Genomic DNA, 23,000 nt, shown 5'->3' with positions numbered 1-23,000 from the left:
TGGACATAATGAAACCTGATGTGAATTCTGAGGGACAAGTCTCTCAAGACAGGACTAGATAGTAGTAAGTGAATATATCATCTTAGATTGGAAAGAGAATTAGCTCTCTAAGTCAAGGTATTTGGGTTCAAATTTTCACTTTGAAGCCTACTGGCTGTGTGACCTTGGGCAAATCATTTTACTTCTGCATGCCTTTATTTATCTGTAACATGAGGCAGTTGGACTGGATGACCTTTAAGGTCCTGTCTCACTCTAAATCTATGATATTATGCATATATTAGGCTATTTGTTTTCTGTCAAATGGTTGACAGTCCAGTTGCCTGGAAATTGATCAGGTCACTCTTTTTAACAATCAATTAATTGTTAGGTGATTTGTTATTCAAAAGAAGAGGGGATCATAAGTGTACTCCTTGCAGCCCTTCACATCTCCAAACCTAATGGTTAGCTACATAACATGCTATATAAAATTAGAAGCCCCCCAAACCCCCTTCAAATGTACAACTCACAATATGTCATCATATCACTGATGCAGTACAGACCCTTGATCACATTTCTTTTTTCTTTTTTCTTTTTCTTTTTGCAGGGCAATGAGGGTTAAGTGACTTGCCCAGGATGACACAGCTAGTAAGTGTCAAATATCTGAAATTGGATTTGAACTCAGGTCGTCCTGAATCCAGGGCCAGTGCCTTATCCACTGCACCACCTAGCTGCCCCCAATCACATTTCTTTACTAATAATTCTATGAGGTAAATAGGGCAGGTCGTATTATCTTTACAGATGAGGAAATTGAGGCTCATAGAGGTTATATTATTTGCCCATGGACACAAAAGTGTAATAAATAATAAGAATGACAAAAGATAATGCAGAGTCCACATTTTCTTACTCCCAAACCAGCTGTAAGATTGATTTTCTTGTGCAGCTCATAGAATGAATCTACTGAATTTTTATAATTACACTGCGGTATAATCCTTAAGTCTCTTTTAGCACTTAACCTGCAGAATCATCTCTTTCTCTCTTGCTACCTATCTCCCTGGATTATTACTTAGAAGTTGTCTATGTAAGCAGGGATAGAGGAATGAAGGTCCAGGAAGCAGACTCACCAAGCATCAGTGATTTCAGGTATTTTCATGTTCCTAGGACTAGAACTTAACTGGCTGGTCACTCATAAGATAGTCCTACTATCTCTATTTATATCTGTTTATGTATATTCATAATACACACACACATATATATATATACACATATGTACTTATATCCACATACACAGCAGATATACATATATGGACATATATATCGGCAGCGGGATGGCACAGTGAATACAGTGTCTGGCCTGGAGTCAGAAATACTCATCTTCTTGGCTTCAAATCTGACCTCAGACACTGAGTAACTATGTGATCCTGGGCAAGTCACTTAATCCTCTTTGCCTCAGTTGCTCATCTGTAAAATGAGCTGGAGAAGGAAATAATAAACCATTTCAATATCTTTGCCAAGAAAATTCCAAATAGGATCAAGAAGAGTTGGATATGACTAAAATAACTAAACTGTAACAACAACAAATACATATACTACTATATACTTATATGTGCACAGCATAATATAGATAATGGTGATATCTTTGGATGATTGTATGTGGACACAAAAGAGGCAGCATAATAAAATGGACAGAGGTAGAGTCAGGAACATTTGGATTCAAATCTTGTCTCTGACATCGCGGTGATGCTGGGCAACTCACTTAACATCTCTGGGCCTCAGTTTCCTCATCTGTAAAACGAGCAGATTGGCCTAAAAGGGCCTGTGAGGGCCATTCCAGCTCTAGATAATGATTCCATGGTCCTATACTCCAAGATACACTTAATTTCTGGACCAAGAACAGTTACCTTTGCTGTCTTTGGAACGTTGCCTTGTAGAATGTAAAGACAGCAACAAGAGAAGGAGGGGAGTGGTGGCTCACTTGTATATACAGGGATGCCAACACTCAAATATGCCCTGCACTTTCAAGGTTGACCAACCTGAGAGAATTGAGGTTGATTTGAAAATCTCCGTGAGGTAGCTAGTGGAGTTCCCAATGATGTCAACCAGGAGAGCTGTAAAATCTAGAAGATGGAATAGAGCAGGTTTATAATCCTGATTCATAATAAGCACATGAGAAAAAAATTATTTCCAAGCAGCCTCTTTTATCACTTCCCCCGATTTTTTCCTTTGTTATAGTTTGAATGGTTCCCTTATCACTCTCCCTTCTCCTTCCATGCTCTTAGGCTATGAGTGGCATTGAGGAGCGTACTTTGTTTTATACTCTTTATACTGTCACAGCTTCTAGCATGATTTTGTATGTAATGGCTGACATTTATTAAGTGCCTTATGATTTACTTAAGGGTTCATTTCATCTTAAAAACAACTCTGTGCGATGAATGGTATAAGTATTATTGGAACTCTAATTAGGGTAAGATAGTCAGGGCTTTCCCCCTACGGAGCTGATATTGGAAGAATGTTCTTCTCTTATTGGAGATTTGCTGCTTCCTTCTGAGAATTTAAAAAATAATTACAATGATCCTCTCTTTTTCTTTTTCTTCTTCCTCTTTCTCTTCTTCTTCTTCTTCTTCTTCTTCTTCTTCTTCTTCTTCTTCCTCTTCATATCATCATCACTACCTCTCTTCCCCCAACCTACTATCCCAATTAAAAACAGGAGAAAAACCCCTTGTAACAAGCATAATCAAGAAAAACAAATCTACACAGTGGCTATATCCAAAAATGGGTCTGCTTTCTGCACCTTTTATCATCAGCTTTTTATTAGCTCATCATAGTTTCTTTGGAAACACCATTGCTTTGTGCATACCCTTTGATCCAGCAATAATACTGTTAGGTTTATATCCCAAAGACATCTCCCAAAAGAGAAAAAGACCTATTTGTACAAAAATATTTATAGCTGCTCTTTTGTGGTGGTTAGGAATTGGAACTCAAAGGAATGCCCATCAGGTGGGGAATGGCTAAATAATCTGTGGTATATGATGATGATGGAATATTATTGTCCTATAAGAAATGACAAGCAGGATGATTTCAGAAAGGTCTGGAAAGACTTGTATGAACTGACATATAGTAAAGAGAGCAGAACCAAGAGAACAAGATGCACAGAGACAGCAATATTGTTTGGTGAAGAACTGTGAATTACTTGACTATTCTCAACAATACAATGATCCAAGACAATCTGAAAGGACTATCAATGAAACATACTATCCACCTCCAAAGAAAGAATTGATATTGATGGAATGAAGACCAAAGTCTGCTATTTTTACTTTCTTTCATTTTTTCTTTTATTCAAGTTTTCTTGTACAAAATGACTAATATGGTAATGTTTTACATAATCATATAAAAAGAATCACCATTGTTCTGATCAGAGTTCTAAAGTCAAAGTTGGATTTTTTGTTTTGTTTTATATCTTGTTACTATATAAATTGTCTCCCTGGTTTTGCTCATTTCATTCTCTATCAGTTCGTATTTTCCAGGATTCTCTAAAATCATCTTTCATCATTTCTTTAGGCACAATAATGTTCCATTACATTTATATAACACAATTCATTCAGTCATTCTCCAAATGTTGGAACCCCACTCCCCCCAGTTTCCAGTTCTTTTTTAATCTTTTCCTCTTAATTCCTTCTTCAGGATTAGGAAATTTATTTTGATTGTGATTATTCTCTCCCTGGTATTATCTTAATTTGCCTCTTCTAATTCCTGCCTGTTTCTATACCAAGCTCTGTATGTGTGTGCACACATGGTTGTGTGTGTGTGTGTGTGTGTGTGTGTGTGTGTGTGTAAGTGTGGGTTTGTGCTCAATTCTCCATTGTCTGTTTCAGATAGAATGAAGTTCATCTGATGCCTGCCCCCTATTGCTTTATTCAATTATAAACCTGGACTTTTCAGTCACAACAATTATGAGAAATAGCAAATGTCATCTCTTTCTTCCTCCTTCCTATCCTCCATATTCTTTTTTCCCTCCTCTCTTTTCTTTCCCTTCTTAAAACTCTTAGTATAAAACAGAACCTACTCACCTCCCAGGTCCTCTGTTTTTGTTATTTGACTTTTTACCTCAATACCCCTAGAAGATATTAGGGTTGTGAAGGGTCACTTGTTTCTTCTCCCTCTATCAGAATGTTAGCCCTGCCATATCATTCAGCCTTTTACAATTGCTCAAAAATGTTAACTTTCTAAATTTTCCTGTCTTTTATATTTGAATTACAAAATCCTTACTTAGCTCTGCTCTTTTCATAAGGAGTGTTTGAAAATCCTCTATTCCATTAAGGATCCATTTTCCCTCCAATAGGATTATATTCATTTTTCTGGGTAAGTCTTAGTTGTAAGCCTGTATGCCTTTTGGAATATTGTATCCCATTCTCTCCATGTCTTTACAGTGGAAGCTGCTGGGTCTATGTAACCATGACTGTGGTTCTGTGGTACTTGAACAATTTCTTACCGGCTACTTGCAGAATTTTTTTTCTTTGCATTGGATTCTGTAATAATCCCAGCATTTTTCCTTTTGGTGTTTCTTTCAGGAAATGATTATGTATTTTTTTTTCTATTTTCCCTCTCATTTATTTTGTTTGTTTTTATTTTGGAGGCAATTGAGGTTAAGTGACTTATCCAGGGTCACACAGATATTAAGTGTCTGAGGCCAGACTTGAGCTCAGGTCTTCCTGACTCCAGAGCCACTGAGCCATTCATTCTCCACTCATTTCAATAGATCTTAGTAGTTTTCATTTATGATTTCTTGAAATTTAGTATACAGGTTCATTTTTAAATCATAGCTTTCAAATATTCCAATGATTCTTAAATTATCTCTTCTTGTTTCATTTTCTATGTCAGTTTTTTTAATAGTATACATTTTCCTTAATATTTTGATTTTGTTTTAATATTTCTTACTGTCTCATTATTGATTTCTATTTGGTCTACTCAAGTTTTTAGAAAGTCTGTTATTTGGGTCAGGTTTATCACTTTCCATTCTAAGCAGATTATTCTTATTTCAATTTTTTCCTTCAGATTTTTTATCTTATTTTTAAAATATCTTTTTTCTTTTCTTCTAGGTACTCAATAGGTCTTGTGGAAAAGTGATTTTTTTTCCAGTTTGATTTCTATTTGCAGTTATTATGGTAATACTTTCACTAGGTTGTTTTTTTGGATCTCTGGATCTACTAAAGTTCTAATCATCAGTGTCTTTTCTGTTTATTCTTTTTTCCAACCTTGATTCTCTAACTGGGATCTTTTTGCTAGGTCCAGGTTCTGCTTCCTGCTATGTTTTTGGGTAGGTTGCTTGATACTGCTTGAACTTGACCTGGCACATGTGGGATACTGATTTCTACTTCCAAGGTATGTCCACACTAAGAGCAGTGGTAGGTTTTAGGACTTTTTGGATCTTTGAGGTTCAGGATTCTAGATCTTCATAGCTGCCTACCTTGTTTGGGGCCAGAATTGTAGGCTTCAGGACTTGGGATATATGGATCTAAGTGCTGTTATGATAGGACTGGTTGCTACCAATTTCAGTGGTGTCCACATTCTATAATGCCAAATTGTGATCATGGTGTTTTCTTGTTGGAGCCTTGGCTCCTGCTTCCTCTGAATATAGAGTCTTGAAGCTACATATTTCTGCTCTATCTCTTATCAGGTTAGGTAGCTATCATCTTTAGTCAGTTAATCAGTCAAGCAATATTTATTAAGTGACTACTATGGACCAAGCATTGTGCTAGTGCTAGAGATGCTAAAAAACAGTCCCTGTTCTCAAGGAGTTCATAGTCTAATGTGTGAGGCAACATGCAAATGAATATGCATAAACAAACTTTATACAAGATAAATTAGAGATAATCAACAGAGGGAAGGCATTAGAATTGAGTTGGAATGGCAATGGCTCTAGTGCTGGATTTTCTGACAAGCCTCTTTTCCTCTTGCCCAAGGACTTATTGACTTTGTGTTTTAGGAGTAGAATAAGTAATTTACTTTAGTTTCTCATTAGGTTTATTGATTTCTTTTTTCCATTCTGGTGCTATTTTTAGTATTTTGCTGGAGTGGACACGAGGGATCTGGGTTGCTTGCTTTTGCTCAGGCATCCATCTTGGCCACAATCCTTCCTCCTTTCTCAAGGGGTTCAGCACCTGGTTGACTAGCTTCTTGCCCTCATACATGTCAATGTCTCCTTGACCATTATGTCTTCCTAGATCATTAATCTCTGAAAGTCCCATGTCCTCCAAAGAGGTTTGAATTTGAATTATGCCTCAGACTTTTATTTTCTTTGTGATCAATGGCAAAGAATTTCTGTCAGCTTTAGTTTCCTCATCTCTAAAGAAGGGGGCATAATAATACCATCTACCTCATAGGATTGTTGTTAGGATCAATGGAGATAATGAATATAAAGTATTTTGTAAATTATTTAATGCTATAAAAATGCTGGCTATTATTATTTCATTCACTCATGGAAAGCTTATACCCTTCATCTGACCATCACCCATAATGGTTCAACTTGATCTACCATCCTGAATTTCTGACCACATTCTCTATCATTTCCTCTTTCTTTGACTTACTCCTGTGAAAACTCACCAGGATCTTTTATGACATCAAGTATTTATTAATTGCTTCCTATAAGCCATGCTTTGTGCTCAGGACTGATGATACAAATAAAAGCAAGAAGAGACATTACTAGCCTTTTAGAAGCTTACATTCTAATAGGTTGACAATACAATAAAAAGAAGCTAGAGGTGAGAGCAGCTATGTGTCACAGTAGATACAGCACTGAGCTTGGAGTCAGGAAGATCTCAGTTCAAATCTGGCCTCAGACACTTATTAGCTGTGTGATCCTGAACAAGTCACTTAACCCTGCTTGCCTAAGTTGTCTCATCTGTAAAATGATCTGGAGAAGGAAATGGCAAACCACTCCAGTATCTTCGCCAAGAAAACCTCAAACAGGGTCATGAAGAGTTAGCTGGACACAACTGAAATGACTGAACAACAAGGGGGCAGGGAAGGGTGAAGTTACCTGGGTGGGAATGTGGTGAAGAAAGAAGTCCAGAGATTCAGGAGCAAAACCCAGAGAAGAATGAAAAAAAAGTGAACATGTATGGCTTGGTGAGGCAGTGGTACATTCTTTAAAATGAGGTTCTAGGAAGAAATGATCAATAAGAAGATACTGCAAGAAAGTACTGAATTAAAAGGCAGCTGGAGAGTGGTGGCAAGGGTTCCAGGAGGAAATGGCCAATCAATGGTGTAGAAGGATCTTCCAAAGCGATAAGACTGCAGGAACATGGTGGTGAAGGTAGCTTCCAGGGTAGGAAGGCTGTTTCATCCTCTCCAGAACTTTGCATCCACACAGGCTACATACACCCTAGTCCTAGAACCCATTCTCTCCACATTCCCACTTATTAAAATCTTTTCCTTCCTTTAAGCCCAGTAAAGTACCACCTTCTCTAACGTCCCCCAGGTGAAAGTATGTTGTCCCTCTCCACATTTTCCCTAGGGGATTTTGTGTGGATCTTGCCATTGCCTTTACCTCACAGTATGCTTTACAATTCCACTTCTGCTATTCATTATTTTTGCGATCTTGGGCAACATGCTCTACTTTTCTGGGTCTCAGTTTCTGCAGCTAGGTGGTGCAGTAGATAGAGCATTGGGCTTGGACCAAGAAAGATTCATCTTCTTGAGTTCAAAATCAGCCCCCCAAAATTAGTAGCGATGTGACAACCCTGTTTGCTTCAGTTCTTCATCTGTAAAATGAGCTGGAGAAAAAAATGGCAAACCACTCTAGTATCTCTGCCAAGAAAACCCAAACCGGGGTCATGGAGAGTTGAACACACTGAAAAATGACAACAGTCTTAAATCTATGATCCTTTAATTATATTTTATAGAATACTTACCTTAGTACTTATTGTAGCAGAACTCTGTAAGCCCCCTGGTGGCCAAGGGATGTATTGTGTTTGATTTGTGTAACACTAGCACCTAGCATAAGTGGCTTGGATTTTGTTTTGTTGTTGTTGTTGTTGTTGTTGTTATTGCTGTTGTTGTGGTGAATTATAGAAGTCCTGATTTACAAACTCTCCATTTATGCAGATTGTCAACTTTGTTTTTTTGTTTGTTTGTTGCAGGGCAATGAGGCCTAAGTGACTTGCTCAGGGTCACACAGTAAGTGTCAAGTATCTGAGGTCAGATTTGAACTCAGGTCCTCCTGAATTCAGGGCCAGTGATTTATCTACTGTACCACCTAGCTGCCCCTCAGATCGTCAACTTTTGTCTGTACCTTATCCAGGGCACACAACTTGCCCGTGGTTATTCAGTTATATGGTATCCTTCAGAGGCAGAGGTAGACTTTGAACCCATATCTTCTTGATTACAATAAAATCCTTCTTTCTACTATTTCATGCTATCTCTTGGCTTACCCAAATATTTGTTGAATTGAATTTTTTATTGATTTACCATAGTCAAGGGCCTTTAGCAGGACTGGAGAGATGGCTTACAAATCCTTAAGACTACAAAAGCTTTCTAACTTATTTTAGATTCTTGGATGAGAAGTCATTTTAGGGAAATGGATTTTCGAGTACCTGTGGTAGATCAAAGCTACAAGGGAATTTATTAGAGTTTCTGCTTGCCTAGTTAATGGAGACTTTGCAGGAAGGATTCCACAACAGACCCCTAAAGGTCATAAGGGCAAAAGAAGGAGCCTTAAACATGTTAATTAATTATTAATTAAGAAAAGAAATTAATAGGATTCTATGCTTGGTAATGTAGATGGAACAAACAAGCTCCGGTTGATTAATCATAGTATTTTTTTTTTTTTAGTGAGGCAATTGGGGTTAAGTGACTTGCCCAGGGTCACAAAGCTAGTAAGTGTTAAGTGTCTGAGGCTGGATTTGAACTCAGGTCCTCCTGACTCCAGGACTGGTGCTCTTTCCACTGTGCCATCTAGCTGCCCCAATCATAGTATTTCAAAGTTAAGGTGGCTTGCATCCTTGAAGATTCAACTACACCCACCTGAGAGGTCATTGGTCCGATTATTTAAACAGTAGCAGTACCTCGTAGGGAACTTGGTGGGATCCATGATTTTCAGGTTAGAAACTGCAAAGAGAGAATGTTAACATGTTATAAATGTGAAAGAGCCACCTACCCTTACCACAAGCTTGCCTTTGCCACCCAGAAAAGAAAGTAAACTTCCCATTATGATGGTACCTACTGTTATAAATCACCACTGAGAATTTGTGGAAGGCAAATGAACTGTGAGAAGTTATGCTCAGCAAGGAGAAGAATTTTTTGCTGTCTCCTGTGAGAAAAACAATATAAAAAGTCACTCAATGGTATTTGGAATCACAGAACCTTTAATACTTGAGGCCTTAGAACATTGAATGTTCAAGCTAGGGAACTCAGAGATTCTCTTAACAACCCCCTTTCATTTAAGAGATGAGGAAGTCTCAGCTCAGAGAACTGAAGCAATTTCTCTGAAATCAAATGGCTCATTCATTAGAGGTGGGGCTGGGATTAAAGCCCATGTTTGGGCACCATTATGCTATAGGATGTGGCTTCTTTGGAAATTTTGTCATGGACTTCTTCCTTCCATATTTCCAAAGCCCAAATCTAGGGCTATTCAGTGTTCTAGTGGACCAACCATATGCTTCCTAAGATTTTCACAAGAGAACTCAGGAAACCAATTGCTTTAATATCTTTGAGTAACAATATGGGCAAAATTGACCAAAACTTTTTTCCTGAGTACCTTAAGTATTTGGAGCACTGTACTGAGTACTAAAGAGCATCTAGATGGTACAGTGGATTCAGTGCTGGATAGAGTCAGGAAGGCCTGAATTCAAATCTGGCCTCAGATACTTCTTAGCTCTGTGACCCTAGGCAAGTCACTTTTGGGGGGGGGCAATGAGGGTTAAGTGACTTGCCCAGGGTCACACAGCTATTAAGCATCAACTATCTGAGATTGGATTTGAACTCAGGTCCTCCTGAATCCAGGGCCAGTGCTTTATCTACTATGCCACCTAGCTGGCTCCTGGGGAAGTCACCCTATTTGCTTCAGTTTCCTCTTCTGTAAAATGAGCTGGAAAAGGAAATGTCAAGCCATTCCAGCATTTTTGCCAAGAAAACCACAAATGGGTTCATGAAGAATCAGACGTGATAGAAATGAGTGAACACTGAGTACTGGAAAGGAAATATCAAAGGAACAAAATCTCATGGGAGGTGTAAGGGAACAACAATTTATTAACTGCCTACCATGTACACTGTTCTAAGCACTTTACAAATATATCTTTTGTCCTCATGGGAGGACAAAATAAAATCCACCAACATAAGAATTCAAATAAGAATGAAATAAACATATAACAAAAATACCAAAGTAGATATATGAATGGACATTAAGGGAAGCCTGGAGGATAAACTTTATGAAGTCAGAGACTGAATTTTTTTTTTTTATCCTGGCTATGCCTTGATCAGTGCTCATTACAAGTCCAGTTAACATTTGTCAAATGAAGGACTTAGATGATTGGGATGTCCAAAACTAGGTGAGATTCATTGAAGGAGCAAAGAAAACTCAGCAAAGTCAGGGGGCAGCTAGGTGGCGCAGTGAATAAAGCACTGGCCCTGGATTCAGGAGGACCTGAGTTCAAATCTAATCTCAAACACCTACTTGTTGTAGTCATTTCACCCAGTTTACTCATCTGTCAAATGAGCTGGACAAGGAAATGACAAACCACTCTAGTATCTTTGCCAAGAAAACCCCAAATGAGGTCATGAAGAACCAGACACTACTTAAATGATGGAATGGGAATAGCTTATTAGAGAGGTACCTGGACCAACAAAAGGTTAAGTAACTTTTTCAGGGTCAGAGTCAGTATGGGACTTGAAGCCTTGTCTTCCTGACTCCAAAGCTCTACCTCTATCCACTAGTCCATCCTTCCTTCTCTTCATTATCACAATAATCTGCAATGTCATAAAAATCTGCCATTTATATCATTTTTGGAAAATATTCCAAATTACTTTCGAATTTATGGTAGAACTACTATTCCTTTTGAGTCTGACAGTAGCTCTGTGGGGTGGGATGGATTTTAAAGTTGTCATTTTATAGATAAGGGAGCTAAGTTAAGAAATGTATGATGTCTTTCCTGGGTTCATTCAATAGGCAGAATTAGGTCTAGACTCCCCTTTCCTTGTTACCTTTCAAGGCTTTGGTTAGCATCCCATTCACTAGCTCTGTAAGGTTAACTGTAGAGAGATCAACTGTCTTTGCAGGCAGCTCTGAAAAAAGAATTAAGCATAGTTACATGGGGTATTTTCATTAACAAAAACGAAGTATTCTATTGGCTTTTTAAGTCCTTTGTAACCTGGTCACTTCCTGCCTTCCCAGTCTTCTTACGCATCCATCCCCTCCACATTCTCTGCCATTTTCCTCCTTTGAGGGCATTTGCACTGGCTGCCTCCCAGTTCTGTAAATCTCTTCCTCTGCATCTGGCTCTTAGCTTCCCTGGTTTCCTTCAAGGTCCAACTAAAATCCCACCTTCTACAAGAAGTCCTTCCCAATTCTCCCTAATCTTCATTCTTTCCCAGATCAGGTAGGTGGTGCAGTGTATAGAGCACCAGCCTGGATTCTGGAGGACCTGACACTTGGTACTTACTAGCTCTGTGACCCTGGGCAAATCACTTAACCCTCATTGCCCCACAAAAAACAAACAAAGTAGGGCAGCTAGGTGGCACAGTGGATAGAGCACTGGCCCTGGATTCAGGAGGACCTGAGTTTAAATCCGGCCTCAGACACTTAACACTTACTAGTTGTGTGACCCTGGGCAAGTCACTTAACCCCAATTGCTTCACAAAAACAAACAAACAAAAACCCCCCTTCATCCTTTTCCTCTGTTGATTATCTCCACTTCATCTTGTCCATGGTGGTTTTCATATTGCCTCCACATTAGACTGGGAGGCCTTCTAAAGCGGAGACTATCTTTTGCCTTTCTTTCTATCCCTAGCACTTAGCATACTTGACTTGATAAATGAAACCCCTCATCAGATCACAATCCATGCCTGTGTGAAATCTTCATCGAATTACAGAATGTCAGGGTTGGGAAGGACATGAGAGGCTATGATATCTGATCTATATCTAAATAATAACCCCTCCCACCCCAAAACAATACATTGTATAAGTATTCATGCACTCTCTGCTTGAAGAACTTCAGTAAGAGGGACATTCCTTTGATTTTTCACTTCATTTTATGTTCTTTCCTTTCAATTCACACTTATTAAGTACCTACTATATACTGTGCTACAAACCGGGGATACAAGGAAAAAACAAAGCAATCTCTGACCTCAAGAAGGTTCTAATTTTGCAGTGAGATATCAGGGAACAATATGTATACAAAAAAAATGTAGAAAACATAAAATAACTGAAATAATAGTGAGATCCCAAACCCAACCGAGTTTGTTCCAAGTGAAATTAGCCTTTTTAAAGCTCTGACTTCACAGATTATTCCTATGGTTATTGGGTTGCAGAATATGGTTGGAGAAAAGTAAAAGGAATTTGAATTGGGAGTCACCACCCTACAGAGGATTAATTTTAATTCTGTTAATGGGTAAAGAGATACATTAGAGATAGGCTAAAAATGATGCATTAAGGCCTGAATTGTGGAGAGACAGGATAATCAATAGTTTTAGAGAATGTAGATTAGTGATAAAACTTTGTCTCTCGTTGTCTAATTGACAACAATTGAGTATGTGTGACATAGTGCCAAAAGAGATCAATATGGTAAGGGACCTTAAGGAATTATGGAGCCCAACTTAACTCATATACAGAGGAGGAAACTGAAAAGCAGAGCCAGTGAGTGACTGAGTAAAGGTCATACAGCTGGTTAGTGGTAGGGGTGGCAGTCCTATGTTTTTTTCAGTGTGTATATATATATATATATATATATATATATATATATATATATATTTTTTTTTTTGCGGGGCAGTGGGGGTTAAATGACTTGCCCAGGGTCACACAGCTAGTAAGTGTCAAGTGTCTGAGGCCTGATTTGAACTCAGGTACTCCTGAATTCAGGGCCGGTGCTTTATCCACTGCACCACCTAGCTGGCCCTCAGTATATTATATTTTATAAAAGGGAAGGGGCAGAGAGGATGATGAAAGTATAATGACAATGATGATTAAGATTATGATGAAATGTATAAAATACTTTTATTCAAAATATTTTCATAATTACTCATACCATACCCAAACAGTATATGGTAAAATAATTATTATGCCCATTTTGTAGATATAAAAACCCAACAACTGAGGTATAGAGACTGATATATTTCCAAAGGTCACAAGAGCATGAGATGTTGTGGAGTGCTCAAAACTTACCAGTTGTAGCTAGAAAAGCCACTCCTTTTTCTTTCTTAGACTCTCCCTTAATAGTAGATCCTGAAAAGTGAAGGCAATTCATTAAAGAAATGTTATCCTAGAACCCCAGAATATGAGTCCTCAGAGAAGATCTAATTATCAATTAATTTTACAGATGAGGGAAATGAAGATGAGTTCAATGAGGTGGATGGTCTGGCTCAGGAACTAGTTGATGATGGTTTAAGGCCCAGATTTCCTGAGATCTAGTAGTGCCTCCCTTCTACTCCACATTGTTATCTCTCAGAATTCCTCACTCACCATGAATGCTATCTTGCTGGGTATATATAGGAAGTAAAAATTATTACCTTAAAGAATATAAGGAACTGACATTGACTTCAAGTTTAGTTGGACTCTAATGGTCCACATTCCATTTCCAAGGATAAGCCAATCACCTGAAATCTCTCATTAAGAAGATTGACTCAGGTTTTGATGCTTAACACCTTCTCTATTCACCCTCAGTTGTCTCTCCCTTCTGATTGGAGGGCTGGAGGGCAGAGGAATAAAATCCTCCCAAAGCCTTCCTTTATAGAGGGCTTACAACTTTTTCAATAACTCCATTTTGTCTCAGCACTTCTGCTTGGTTTCAGCTCCAAGAAACCACATGGCCCTGGTACCTCCCTACCTCCCTTTTGTGTGTTGTCTTCCCCAGTTAGATTATAAGCTCCTTGAAGGCAAGGATTCTCTCTTTTTTCTTATTTACATCCCCAGCATTTAGCACAGTAACACACAGTCATTTTAGTAGTGTCTGACTCTTAGTGACCCTATTGGGGTTTTCTTGGCAGAGATACTGGAGTGGTTTGTCATTTCTTTCTCCAGCCCATTTTGCAGATGAAGAAATTGAGGCAAACAGGGTTAAGTAACTTACCTAGGGTCACATACGTATTAGTATCTGAAGTCACATTTGAATTCATGAAGATGAATCTTCCTGATTCCAAGCCCAGTGCTCTATCCACTGGACTACCTAGTAGGCACTTAAATATTTATTGAATTGAATTGAATTAAAATAATTTCCTCATCTATAAAATGAGGAGACTAGAATCAAAGATCTTCTTCCAGCTCTAGATCTCTGCCTGAAAAACTCAATTTCAGTTCCTGGGTGGGTGGGGAATGATTATCCCCAAGAATTGTCTCTAAAACCCAAATAATGTTAACAAGTTATGGTACTTAGGTTAAACTTGCAATATACTCACCTACATCCCAGAGACAAAGGAGACATACTAGGGCCATGCATAATTGCCCTGGATGCCAAGTTATCTGGAGCAACAGCATGGTCAAGTTTTACTTCTTTAGCTGGAGGAAAGAACATGGAAATTTTGGTGAACCAGTAAGTGCTTCTTATTATATAGACCTGGAACAACCCCTTTCTTTTCAGTTGTGAGAGTGGGTCAGTGGGTATGCTGAAGGCAAAGATAGGGAAATCACTCATGGTTATGAGGACCTCATCATTCCAAACAATAATAATGACAACAAAAATCACCATCAAAGCTGCTGTGTAAGTACCCAGGCTTCTTCTTTTTGTACCAAATACTGCCCCCCACCCCCACTACCAACTCATTTTAAGCTAATACTGACTGGGCACCCACAGCAGTAACTGTGTAAGTGCCTTTGGGAAAAATTCCTCATTCCTCTACCAAAACCATCCCCTTTTTCCTTCCTCTTCCCCAGTGCAGATTATTCTCATATTCTCACATCCCACAGGCTCTATGCTCATTGAGGTAGTGGCTGACAATAAAATCATCCCCATATCCTTTTTTATTTTGGATGGGACAGAGTGAGTCTTGGAGTATGAGTAGGCGTCTGTGGGCACTACCATCCTCCCTGTCACTCAGGTGCATCTCCTTATCTGTGGTCACTCCACATTTTAATCCTTCCCACACACCTGCCAAAGAAGTTTTCCTAAAGAGCAGGTCCTACCACATCAACCCCCTACTCAATAAACTCCAGGGGCTTCCTACTTATTCTGGGATCAGAGACTAATTCCCCAGCTTGACATTTAAATCTTCACCACCTGACTCCAGGCTGATCTTTCCAGACTCTGTATACATTGCTCCCCTTCCTGCATTCCATGAATAAGCCAAACTGGCCTTCTTCCTGTTCACACATATAAAAACTCCACTAAATTATGCAAACATGAATAGGAAATTAAGTTCTGATACCATCCATTAAGCAAAACCGCATAAAGAGAAAGGAATGGATTTATAATGAAAGCTTTACACCTAGTTAAAATCGGAGGCAATTCACTTTCTTTTTTTTTTTTTTGGCATTGTGTGTATAGAGTATCTCTACACAGAAACACAACTCCTGGGAGAAAAGTTATGTTCATTATCTGTTGTGACTTTTGTATTAAGTAACTCTCAATAAAGAACATATCAAACAAAAAAAATTCATCTACTTGGCTAGCTACATTGAATGTTATAACATCTGATCTCCTTGCTTCCAGTTTCTCCCTTCTCCAGAATACCTTCCACATATTATTAAAATAATCACATATGACAACCATCTTCCTCCTCAAAATTTTTCAATGATTTTCATCTGCTTAAAAAATAAAATACTTATCCTGGCATTGAAGATCCTCTTTAATCTGCCTGTTACCTACATTTCTAATCTTATTTGTTGCTTCTTGCATTTTACATTCATTATGGATAATTAGTTGTTCCCCAAATTTGACATACCATATCCTGCTTCTGTTCACTCAAACAAGCTGTGGGTGGACACGAGGAGGGAAGGCATTCCAGGCTTGTCTGAAGTACACAATAAGTGACTAACATAAGTTTGGAGGAATTGAATTGAATCAACAAGTATTAATTAAGTACCTATTATGGTGAAGATGTGATAAGTGCTGGAGATAGAAGAACCAGTAATGACACAATGTCATCTACAAAAGGTTTACATTCTAATGAGACAATTCATGCTTGTCAAAATACACATAGCACACATATAATAAGAGTGAACATATATATATATATATATATATAGACACACACACAAAGTAGTTACAAATCATGATAGCTATTATTTATGCAACACTTTAAGATTGCAACTAGGTATTATAGTGTATAGAACTCTATGCCTGCAGTCAGGAAAATGCCACTTCCCTAGTTAAATCCTTCCTCAAACACTTACTAGCTGTGTGACCCTGGGCAAGTCACTCCACCCTCTTTGCCTCAAGTTTCTTCATCTGTACAATGAGCTGGAAGAGGAAATGTCAAACCAGTCCAATATCTTTGCCAAGAAAACCCCAAATGGAGTCACAAAGTCAGACATGACAGAAAAAGAAAATTAAGGTTGCAAAGCATCTGACCCTCATAACATCCCTGTTTTTAAAACTATTTTACAGATGAGGAAACTGAAGCTGAAAAAAGTGACTTGCCCAGGGTCACACAGCTAATAAGTTTCTAATATAGGATTATAAACCCAGGTCTTCTGGACTTCAAGTTCAGCCCTCTTAACTCACCATACTACTACTTAACCACCTAGGTTGGGATGGAGGGCACTAGCATTTAGGAGGATCGTGAAAGGCTCAAAATCAACATCTTGAGCTGCATTTTAAAGAAAGAGAGGGAGTTCAGGGGACAGAGGTAAAGAGGGAATGTATTCTAAGGATTGGAGATGGCCAGTACAAAGATAAGGAGATGAAATATGGAGAGCTGCATGTGAAGAATGGGGAGAAGGCAAGTTTCACAGAAGGTGGGAGGGAGAATAATTTCCAACGAGGCTGGAAAGAAAGGTCCAGGTTCATATTTTATCCTAAAACCAAGAGGGAGCCTCCTTGCTAAAAGAAAATTTCTTTGACATCTGTGCAGAACGGATTAGAATAGGGAGAGACTTTACATTTAAACATCTATTTTTCACTTTACATTCTCATGTTGCTGATATTAATAAACAATCAAACTGATAGTGATGCCATGCTTTATGGCATGCAGAGGGTTTTAAATCATCTCAAATGAAATAATATTTGGAAAGTGCTTTGTGAACCCTAAATGTAGAAATGCTAGCTATTAACTTGTGCATTTGCTTCCTGTGAGATAGACCTCCAAATATTCTCATTTTCATTTAATAAATGAAGAAATGGAGGTTTAGAGAAGATAAGTGATTTTCCTAAGTTCCCCCAGCTAACGAGTAATGGAAATAGGACTCCAAACTCCAAATCCAGTATTATTTCTGCTATCCCTTGATAAAACAAACAAACAAAAAAAAACAACCAAGAATCCCCCCCGCCCCCCCCCAAAAAAAAAACCACACCTAGGTTTGAGGGAGGGACCGGAACTTCACTTGTTGCCTAAGCCTCAGATCTCATAAATGGATCATACTCTATATTCTTTCTACAAGCCCTCCAATATAGTCACTTGTCACACTTACCCCAGGGCTCTACTTTAACAACAAAGGATGTCGCACACTAGCACCTTAAAGATGAAAAAAGGGGTATTGCCATCAAGCCTCCTTGATGGTAAAAAAAGTATAGTCCAGGGGCGGCTAGGTGGCACAGTGGATAAAGCACCGGCCCTGGATTCAGGAGTTCCTGAGTTCAAATCCGGCTTCAGACACTTGACACTTACTGGCTGTGTGACCCTGGGCAAGTCACTTAACCCCATTGCCCCGTAAAAAAAAAAAAAAAAAAAAGTATAGTCCAGATATGGGAACCAAAGCCAAGTAGTGGCTATTCAAATTCTAAATTGGAGTGGACTGGAAACCCAACTGTGTGAGATAAGGATCAGTTAAAAGAACTGAGCTTTGGAGAAGAGAAGTCTTGAGGAGAGCATATGATAATTGTCTACAAGTATGTGTCTTCAAAGTGTGCTTTGAGCAAATGTGAAGCAAAGGGAATAAGCATTTATATAGCACTTGATGTGTACTGGGTACTGTGCTAAGAACTTTTACAAATATTATCTCGAGGTGGTTGTTTTTATTTTTGTTGTTTATTGTTTGTTGTTGTCCTTTGTTCTCCAAGAGGACCATGACATCAGGGAGGTGATATACTGACTTGCAATGATTTGGATTTAGGTGAGGAAGGGCTGTACAAAATCACTAGCCTCACTTTTTGCTAGTGGTACAGAGGATAGAGTACTTGGACTTGTAATCTGGAAGTTGTTGTTCAGGTGTTTTTAGTTGTGTCTGACTCCTTATGACCCCATTTGGGGTTTTCTTGGGAAAGATACTGGAGTGGTTTGTCGTTTCCTTCTTCAGCACATTTTACAGATGAAGAAACTGAGACAAACAGGGTAAAGTGACTTGCCCAGGGTCACACAGCTATTAAGTGTCTGAGGCCAGATTTGAACTCAGGAAGAGTAGTCTTCATAACTCCAGGCCCAGTACTATAACCATTACACCTGAGTACAAAACCTGACTCAGATAATTTTCAGAGTCAATCAGTTTTCAATGTATTTCTTTGTAATTACTTAGTCCCACCCTCCATCCTACCCTATTGGATAGAAAGTTCCTTGAAGGCCAGACCTATGTCAGTTTCATAGATTCAGAGGTAGAAGAAAACTTGGAAGTCATTAAGTCCAGATTTTTCATTTTTATAGATAAGGATACTGAAATAGAAGTTAAGTGGCTGCCAGGATCACACAGCTAGTAAGCATCTAAAGTGGGATTTGAAATTAGGTTTTCCTGATTCCAATGCTCTTTCCCCTCCACTATTCTATAGCTGTCTCTCATTTTTCATCTCAGTAGACCCAATTCCAACAAAAGTGCATTGTTCATATTGGGAATTTAAGGAATATTTATTGAATTGAAGATTTATCAAAAAGTAGGTAGATTGGGTCAAATACACCATTGTGTCATAGTACACTATAACAAGGTCAGTCAATAAACATTTAATAAGAACCTAGTATGTGGCAGATACTGTGCTAAGTTTGAGGCATAGAAAGAAAGGTGAGAGAGGAGAGAGAGAGAGAGAGAGAGAGAGAGAGAGAGAGAGAGAGAGAGAGAGAGAGAGAGAGAGAGAGAGAGAGAACTTTTTAAGAAGATTGAAAATTTTAGAACTGCTCAATCCTAGTACATTGAGTGGATGCTTTATGGAAAATTCATGGAGGGATATGGATAACAGTCACCCAAGATAAGAAGGCTTGGTTGAGTTGTGACATGTGCCTCAGAAATCTGTATTCACAGATCCAAAGAAACTACTGGTTTATGTAAAAAGTTAAATGCCCTATAGAGAAAAAGAAGATTTTTCAATAATGTCACAAACTCCACTCTACAATACCATTGATTGTTTTAAAGCCTGGGAGAGTGAGTATAAAACTGGTAAATTAAAGGTTGTTTAGACAATGTTTATAAGGTACCAAAGAAGCTAGTAAATTAAATTGATTCCATTGATAACATGTGCCCATTAGTTAAAATGCCAATCAAATCAGGTTATTGGAACACATGTAGGCAAAATAACTGCTTGACTAACAGAAGTTATTCATTTTTTGGACCACTGTGGTGACATCCTGGAAAAACAGCCTGTGTGTCTACATTTGGGATAAATGTTTTCAAAATTTAGTTGATCTAGTTTTCATATTAATATCCCCATTTTTTCCCCTGTGGAATGTGGAAAGCAACTTCAATGATATTAAAAGTATTGCATTTGCAGCCAAAACCTTGTATTGTTGCTAGGAATGACTTTTTTAAAAAATGAAATCTGTCTAAATAACCCTTACATAGCCACGTTCTAATTCTGTCATTAAAACAATAGAATGTTAGAACTAGAAGACACCCTAGAACAAAGAATTTGCACCCTAGAAAATTGAATGATAGCACCAGATTGTACATTGGAACACAAAATGTTAGAATATGGATGCTGCTTCTGGGAGAGCTCCCACAAGTCATTTAGTCCAGACCCCTCATCTTACAAATAAGGAAACTAAAGCCCAGAGAGATTTGAAGTCAAGTTAAGTGACTTGCTCAAGGTTTTGCAACTAGTTTGTGGTAGAGCCAGAAGGAGAACTCAGGTCCCTTGCCTCCAGTGCTTTTTTTTTTTTTTTTTGGTGAGGCAATTGGGGTTAAGTGACTTGCCCAGAGTCACACAGCTAGTAAGTGTTAAGTGTCTGAAGCTGGATTTGAACTCAGGTACTTCTGACTCCAAGGCCAGTACTCTATCCACTGCACTACCTAGCTGGCCCCCCTCCAGTGCTTCTTAATGAAAATAATTTGTTCAATGATCTGGGCGTGGAAATTCCTATGATAAATAAGAGGTCTGGAGATAGAGTGTTAATTAATTAGGTCATTATTTTCAATTTCTCCACTCAAGTCTTAGCACAATGCAGGGCTTCTTAAAAAGTGATCTATGGGGGCAGCTAGGTGGCGAAGTGGATAGAGCACCAGCCCTGGAGGACCTGAGTTCAAATCCGGCATGAGACACTTAACACTTACTAGCTGTGTGACCCTTGGCAAGTCACTTAACCCCAATTGCCCCGCAAAAAAAAGTGGTCTATGATTTTTTCTTTTACTTTTTTAAAAAATTAGTAAAGTATTTTATTTTTTTCCCGTTACATGTAAAGATAGTTCTCAACTTTTGTTTATACAAGCTTTCCAATCAGATTTTTCTCCCTCCCTCCCTCCCTTCCCTCTCCCCTCCCCTAGATAGCAGGTAATCTGATATAGGTTATATGTATATACACATAATAACATTAATCATATTTCTGCATTAGTCATGTTATAAGAGAAAAATCAGAGCAATGATGAAAAACCTCAAAATAGAAAAAACAAGAGCACCAAAAACAAAAGAAATAGTATGGTTCAATCAGCATCTATACTCCACAGTTCTTTTTTTTCCTGGATTTGGAGATCCTCTACTATCATGAGTTCCCTGGAACTCTTCTGTACCATTGCATTGGTGAGAAGAATATAGTCCATCATAGTAGATCAACACTCAATGTTGATGATACTGTGTACAATGTTCTTCTGGTTCTGCTCATCTCACTCATCATCAGCTCACACAAGACCCTCCAGGTTTCTCTGAACTCCTCCTGCTCATCATTTCTTACAGCACAATAGTATTCCATTGTATTCATATACCACAACTTGTCCAGCCATTCCCCAATGGATGGGCATCCCCTCAACTTCCAATTCCTTGCCACCACATAAAGAGCAGCTATAAATATTTTTGTACATGTGGGTCCCTTTCCCCTTTTTCTTTTACTTTTGATACTTGTATTTTCAATATATTTTGTTTCCTTTGTAATTTCATGTATTTTATTTTATACATTTAAAAACGTTTTCCTGAGAAGGGGCCATCAGTTTCTCCAGACTGCTGAGGGGGTTCATAACCCTCAAAGGCTTGTAACAAATAGGGTTAGAGAGTTTCTTGGGACAACAGCAGGTTGAGGCTTACCTCTATGGTCATATAGCTATAGTGGTACAGGGGAGAGAAGAACTGGTTTTCCTGATTCTTGGCCCAATAAAAGATCAAGTCTCATATTTACATGGAAATGTCCCCAGGTTCTTTAAGATACTGCCAGAGGCAAGGCAGACTTTACTGTCAAAAAGTTACAGAATATAGGTAGGTAATGAACTGTGTGTCTACTCTCTGGGGACTAGCCCTGCATTGAATGCAAGGAGATGACTCTCCACAGAAAAATCTTAAGGGGCATCTATTAATTTAAAGAAAGTCAGAGCTTTGTGACTATGGAAATAGCACCCACATTGACAAAATGAAATCACAGTCTTCAAGTATTGAAAGGCTGTAAATCAGTCAAGATCACAAATGTCTTCCTCACATTTGTCTCACAATAGATTATGAATAGATTAAGCTGTCAAGGAAACTGGCCCTCAGTTCATTTTGCCATCTCCAAATGTTCCATCAAATCCCTGGAGTCTTAACAGAGGAAAGGCAGGGAGGTGTTAGAGGGGGAAATGAGGCTTTTTTTAAAAGGGCAATCTCCTATATTCCTCTCAAATTTCAGTCCTTCCGATTAAAGTTCACATTTTCTGCTCCATAAGCAAAGCAGAGCCATCCTCTTGGCTCACAACAGCTGTAAGGTTTCAATATAGGTCTTATTTGTTTATTTTTTTTCCTCCCAAAGAGAGCTCACTACTTTTAAAGCAGGAAGCTAAACATAGCTTTGACTTCAGTCTTGCCTCATGTAGAATGCTCTCACCTTTCCATCAGCTTCAGAAATTAGAGTTGCTTCCTTTTCCAGCTTTCTTCCCATCAGGAAGCCAGGATGGAGGAAGTCTGTGGTTTCTTTAGTATCTGTAGGATGAATCCGTTAATAGTGACTTACCTTTTTCTGATGCGAATGAGAAACTTCCTGGGATTAAAAAAAAAAACAAAAAGCAACCCCCCCAACAAAAAGAAAACAACACCACCCAAAACACTAAAAAGGTGACCCCACAGACCCCTACAGTGTGTTTCTATGAGTTCTTAATGAAAGATAGAGAAACGGGTATAGGGTAGCCTGATACCTATAACTTTAAATCCCCAGAAAATTGTATTTTAATCCCCCAGAAAATCTGGTGAGGCGAAACAGGATCTCCTCTGGAGCCAAATGCCTGCCCTCCCTCTTGAATGGGATCTGTAAATGAAATGATTTAGCAACAACCTAGCTTGGGATGGGAAACCACTTCTGTCAATAATTACTTTTATTGAAAGGATAGAATTGAGGGTAGTGGATGGGGCATTTTCTTC

At 38.5% G+C, this 23,000-nt stretch overlaps 1 protein-coding gene across 1 annotated transcript in view; it reads right to left on the bottom strand.

The window, feature by feature from the left end:
• Positions 1-14,656, bottom strand: part of HHLA1 (HERV-H LTR-associating 1) — a 62,823-nt gene extending 48,167 nt beyond the window's left edge. Inside the window, exons 1-6 of the mRNA XM_043980736.1 lie at positions 14,578-14,656; positions 13,349-13,408; positions 11,173-11,253; positions 9,197-9,283; positions 8,998-9,081; positions 2,010-2,093 (exon numbers count right to left, since the gene is read on the bottom strand). Of these exons, the coding sequence (XP_043836671.1) occupies positions 2,010-2,093; positions 8,998-9,081; positions 9,197-9,283; positions 11,173-11,253; positions 13,349-13,408; positions 14,578-14,656 (475 nt within the window). The remainder of the gene's footprint in view (positions 1-2,009; positions 2,094-8,997; positions 9,082-9,196; positions 9,284-11,172; positions 11,254-13,348; positions 13,409-14,577) is intronic.
• Positions 14,657-23,000: the final 8,344 nt, after the last annotated feature.

This window comes from Dromiciops gliroides, chromosome 1, assembly GCF_019393635.1.
Source record: "Dromiciops gliroides isolate mDroGli1 chromosome 1, mDroGli1.pri, whole genome shotgun sequence".
NCBI lineage: Eukaryota > Metazoa > Chordata > Mammalia > Microbiotheria > Microbiotheriidae > Dromiciops > Dromiciops gliroides.
The sequence above is the reverse complement of the archived record's forward strand: the minus strand, read 5'-3'. Positions and strand labels throughout refer to the sequence as shown.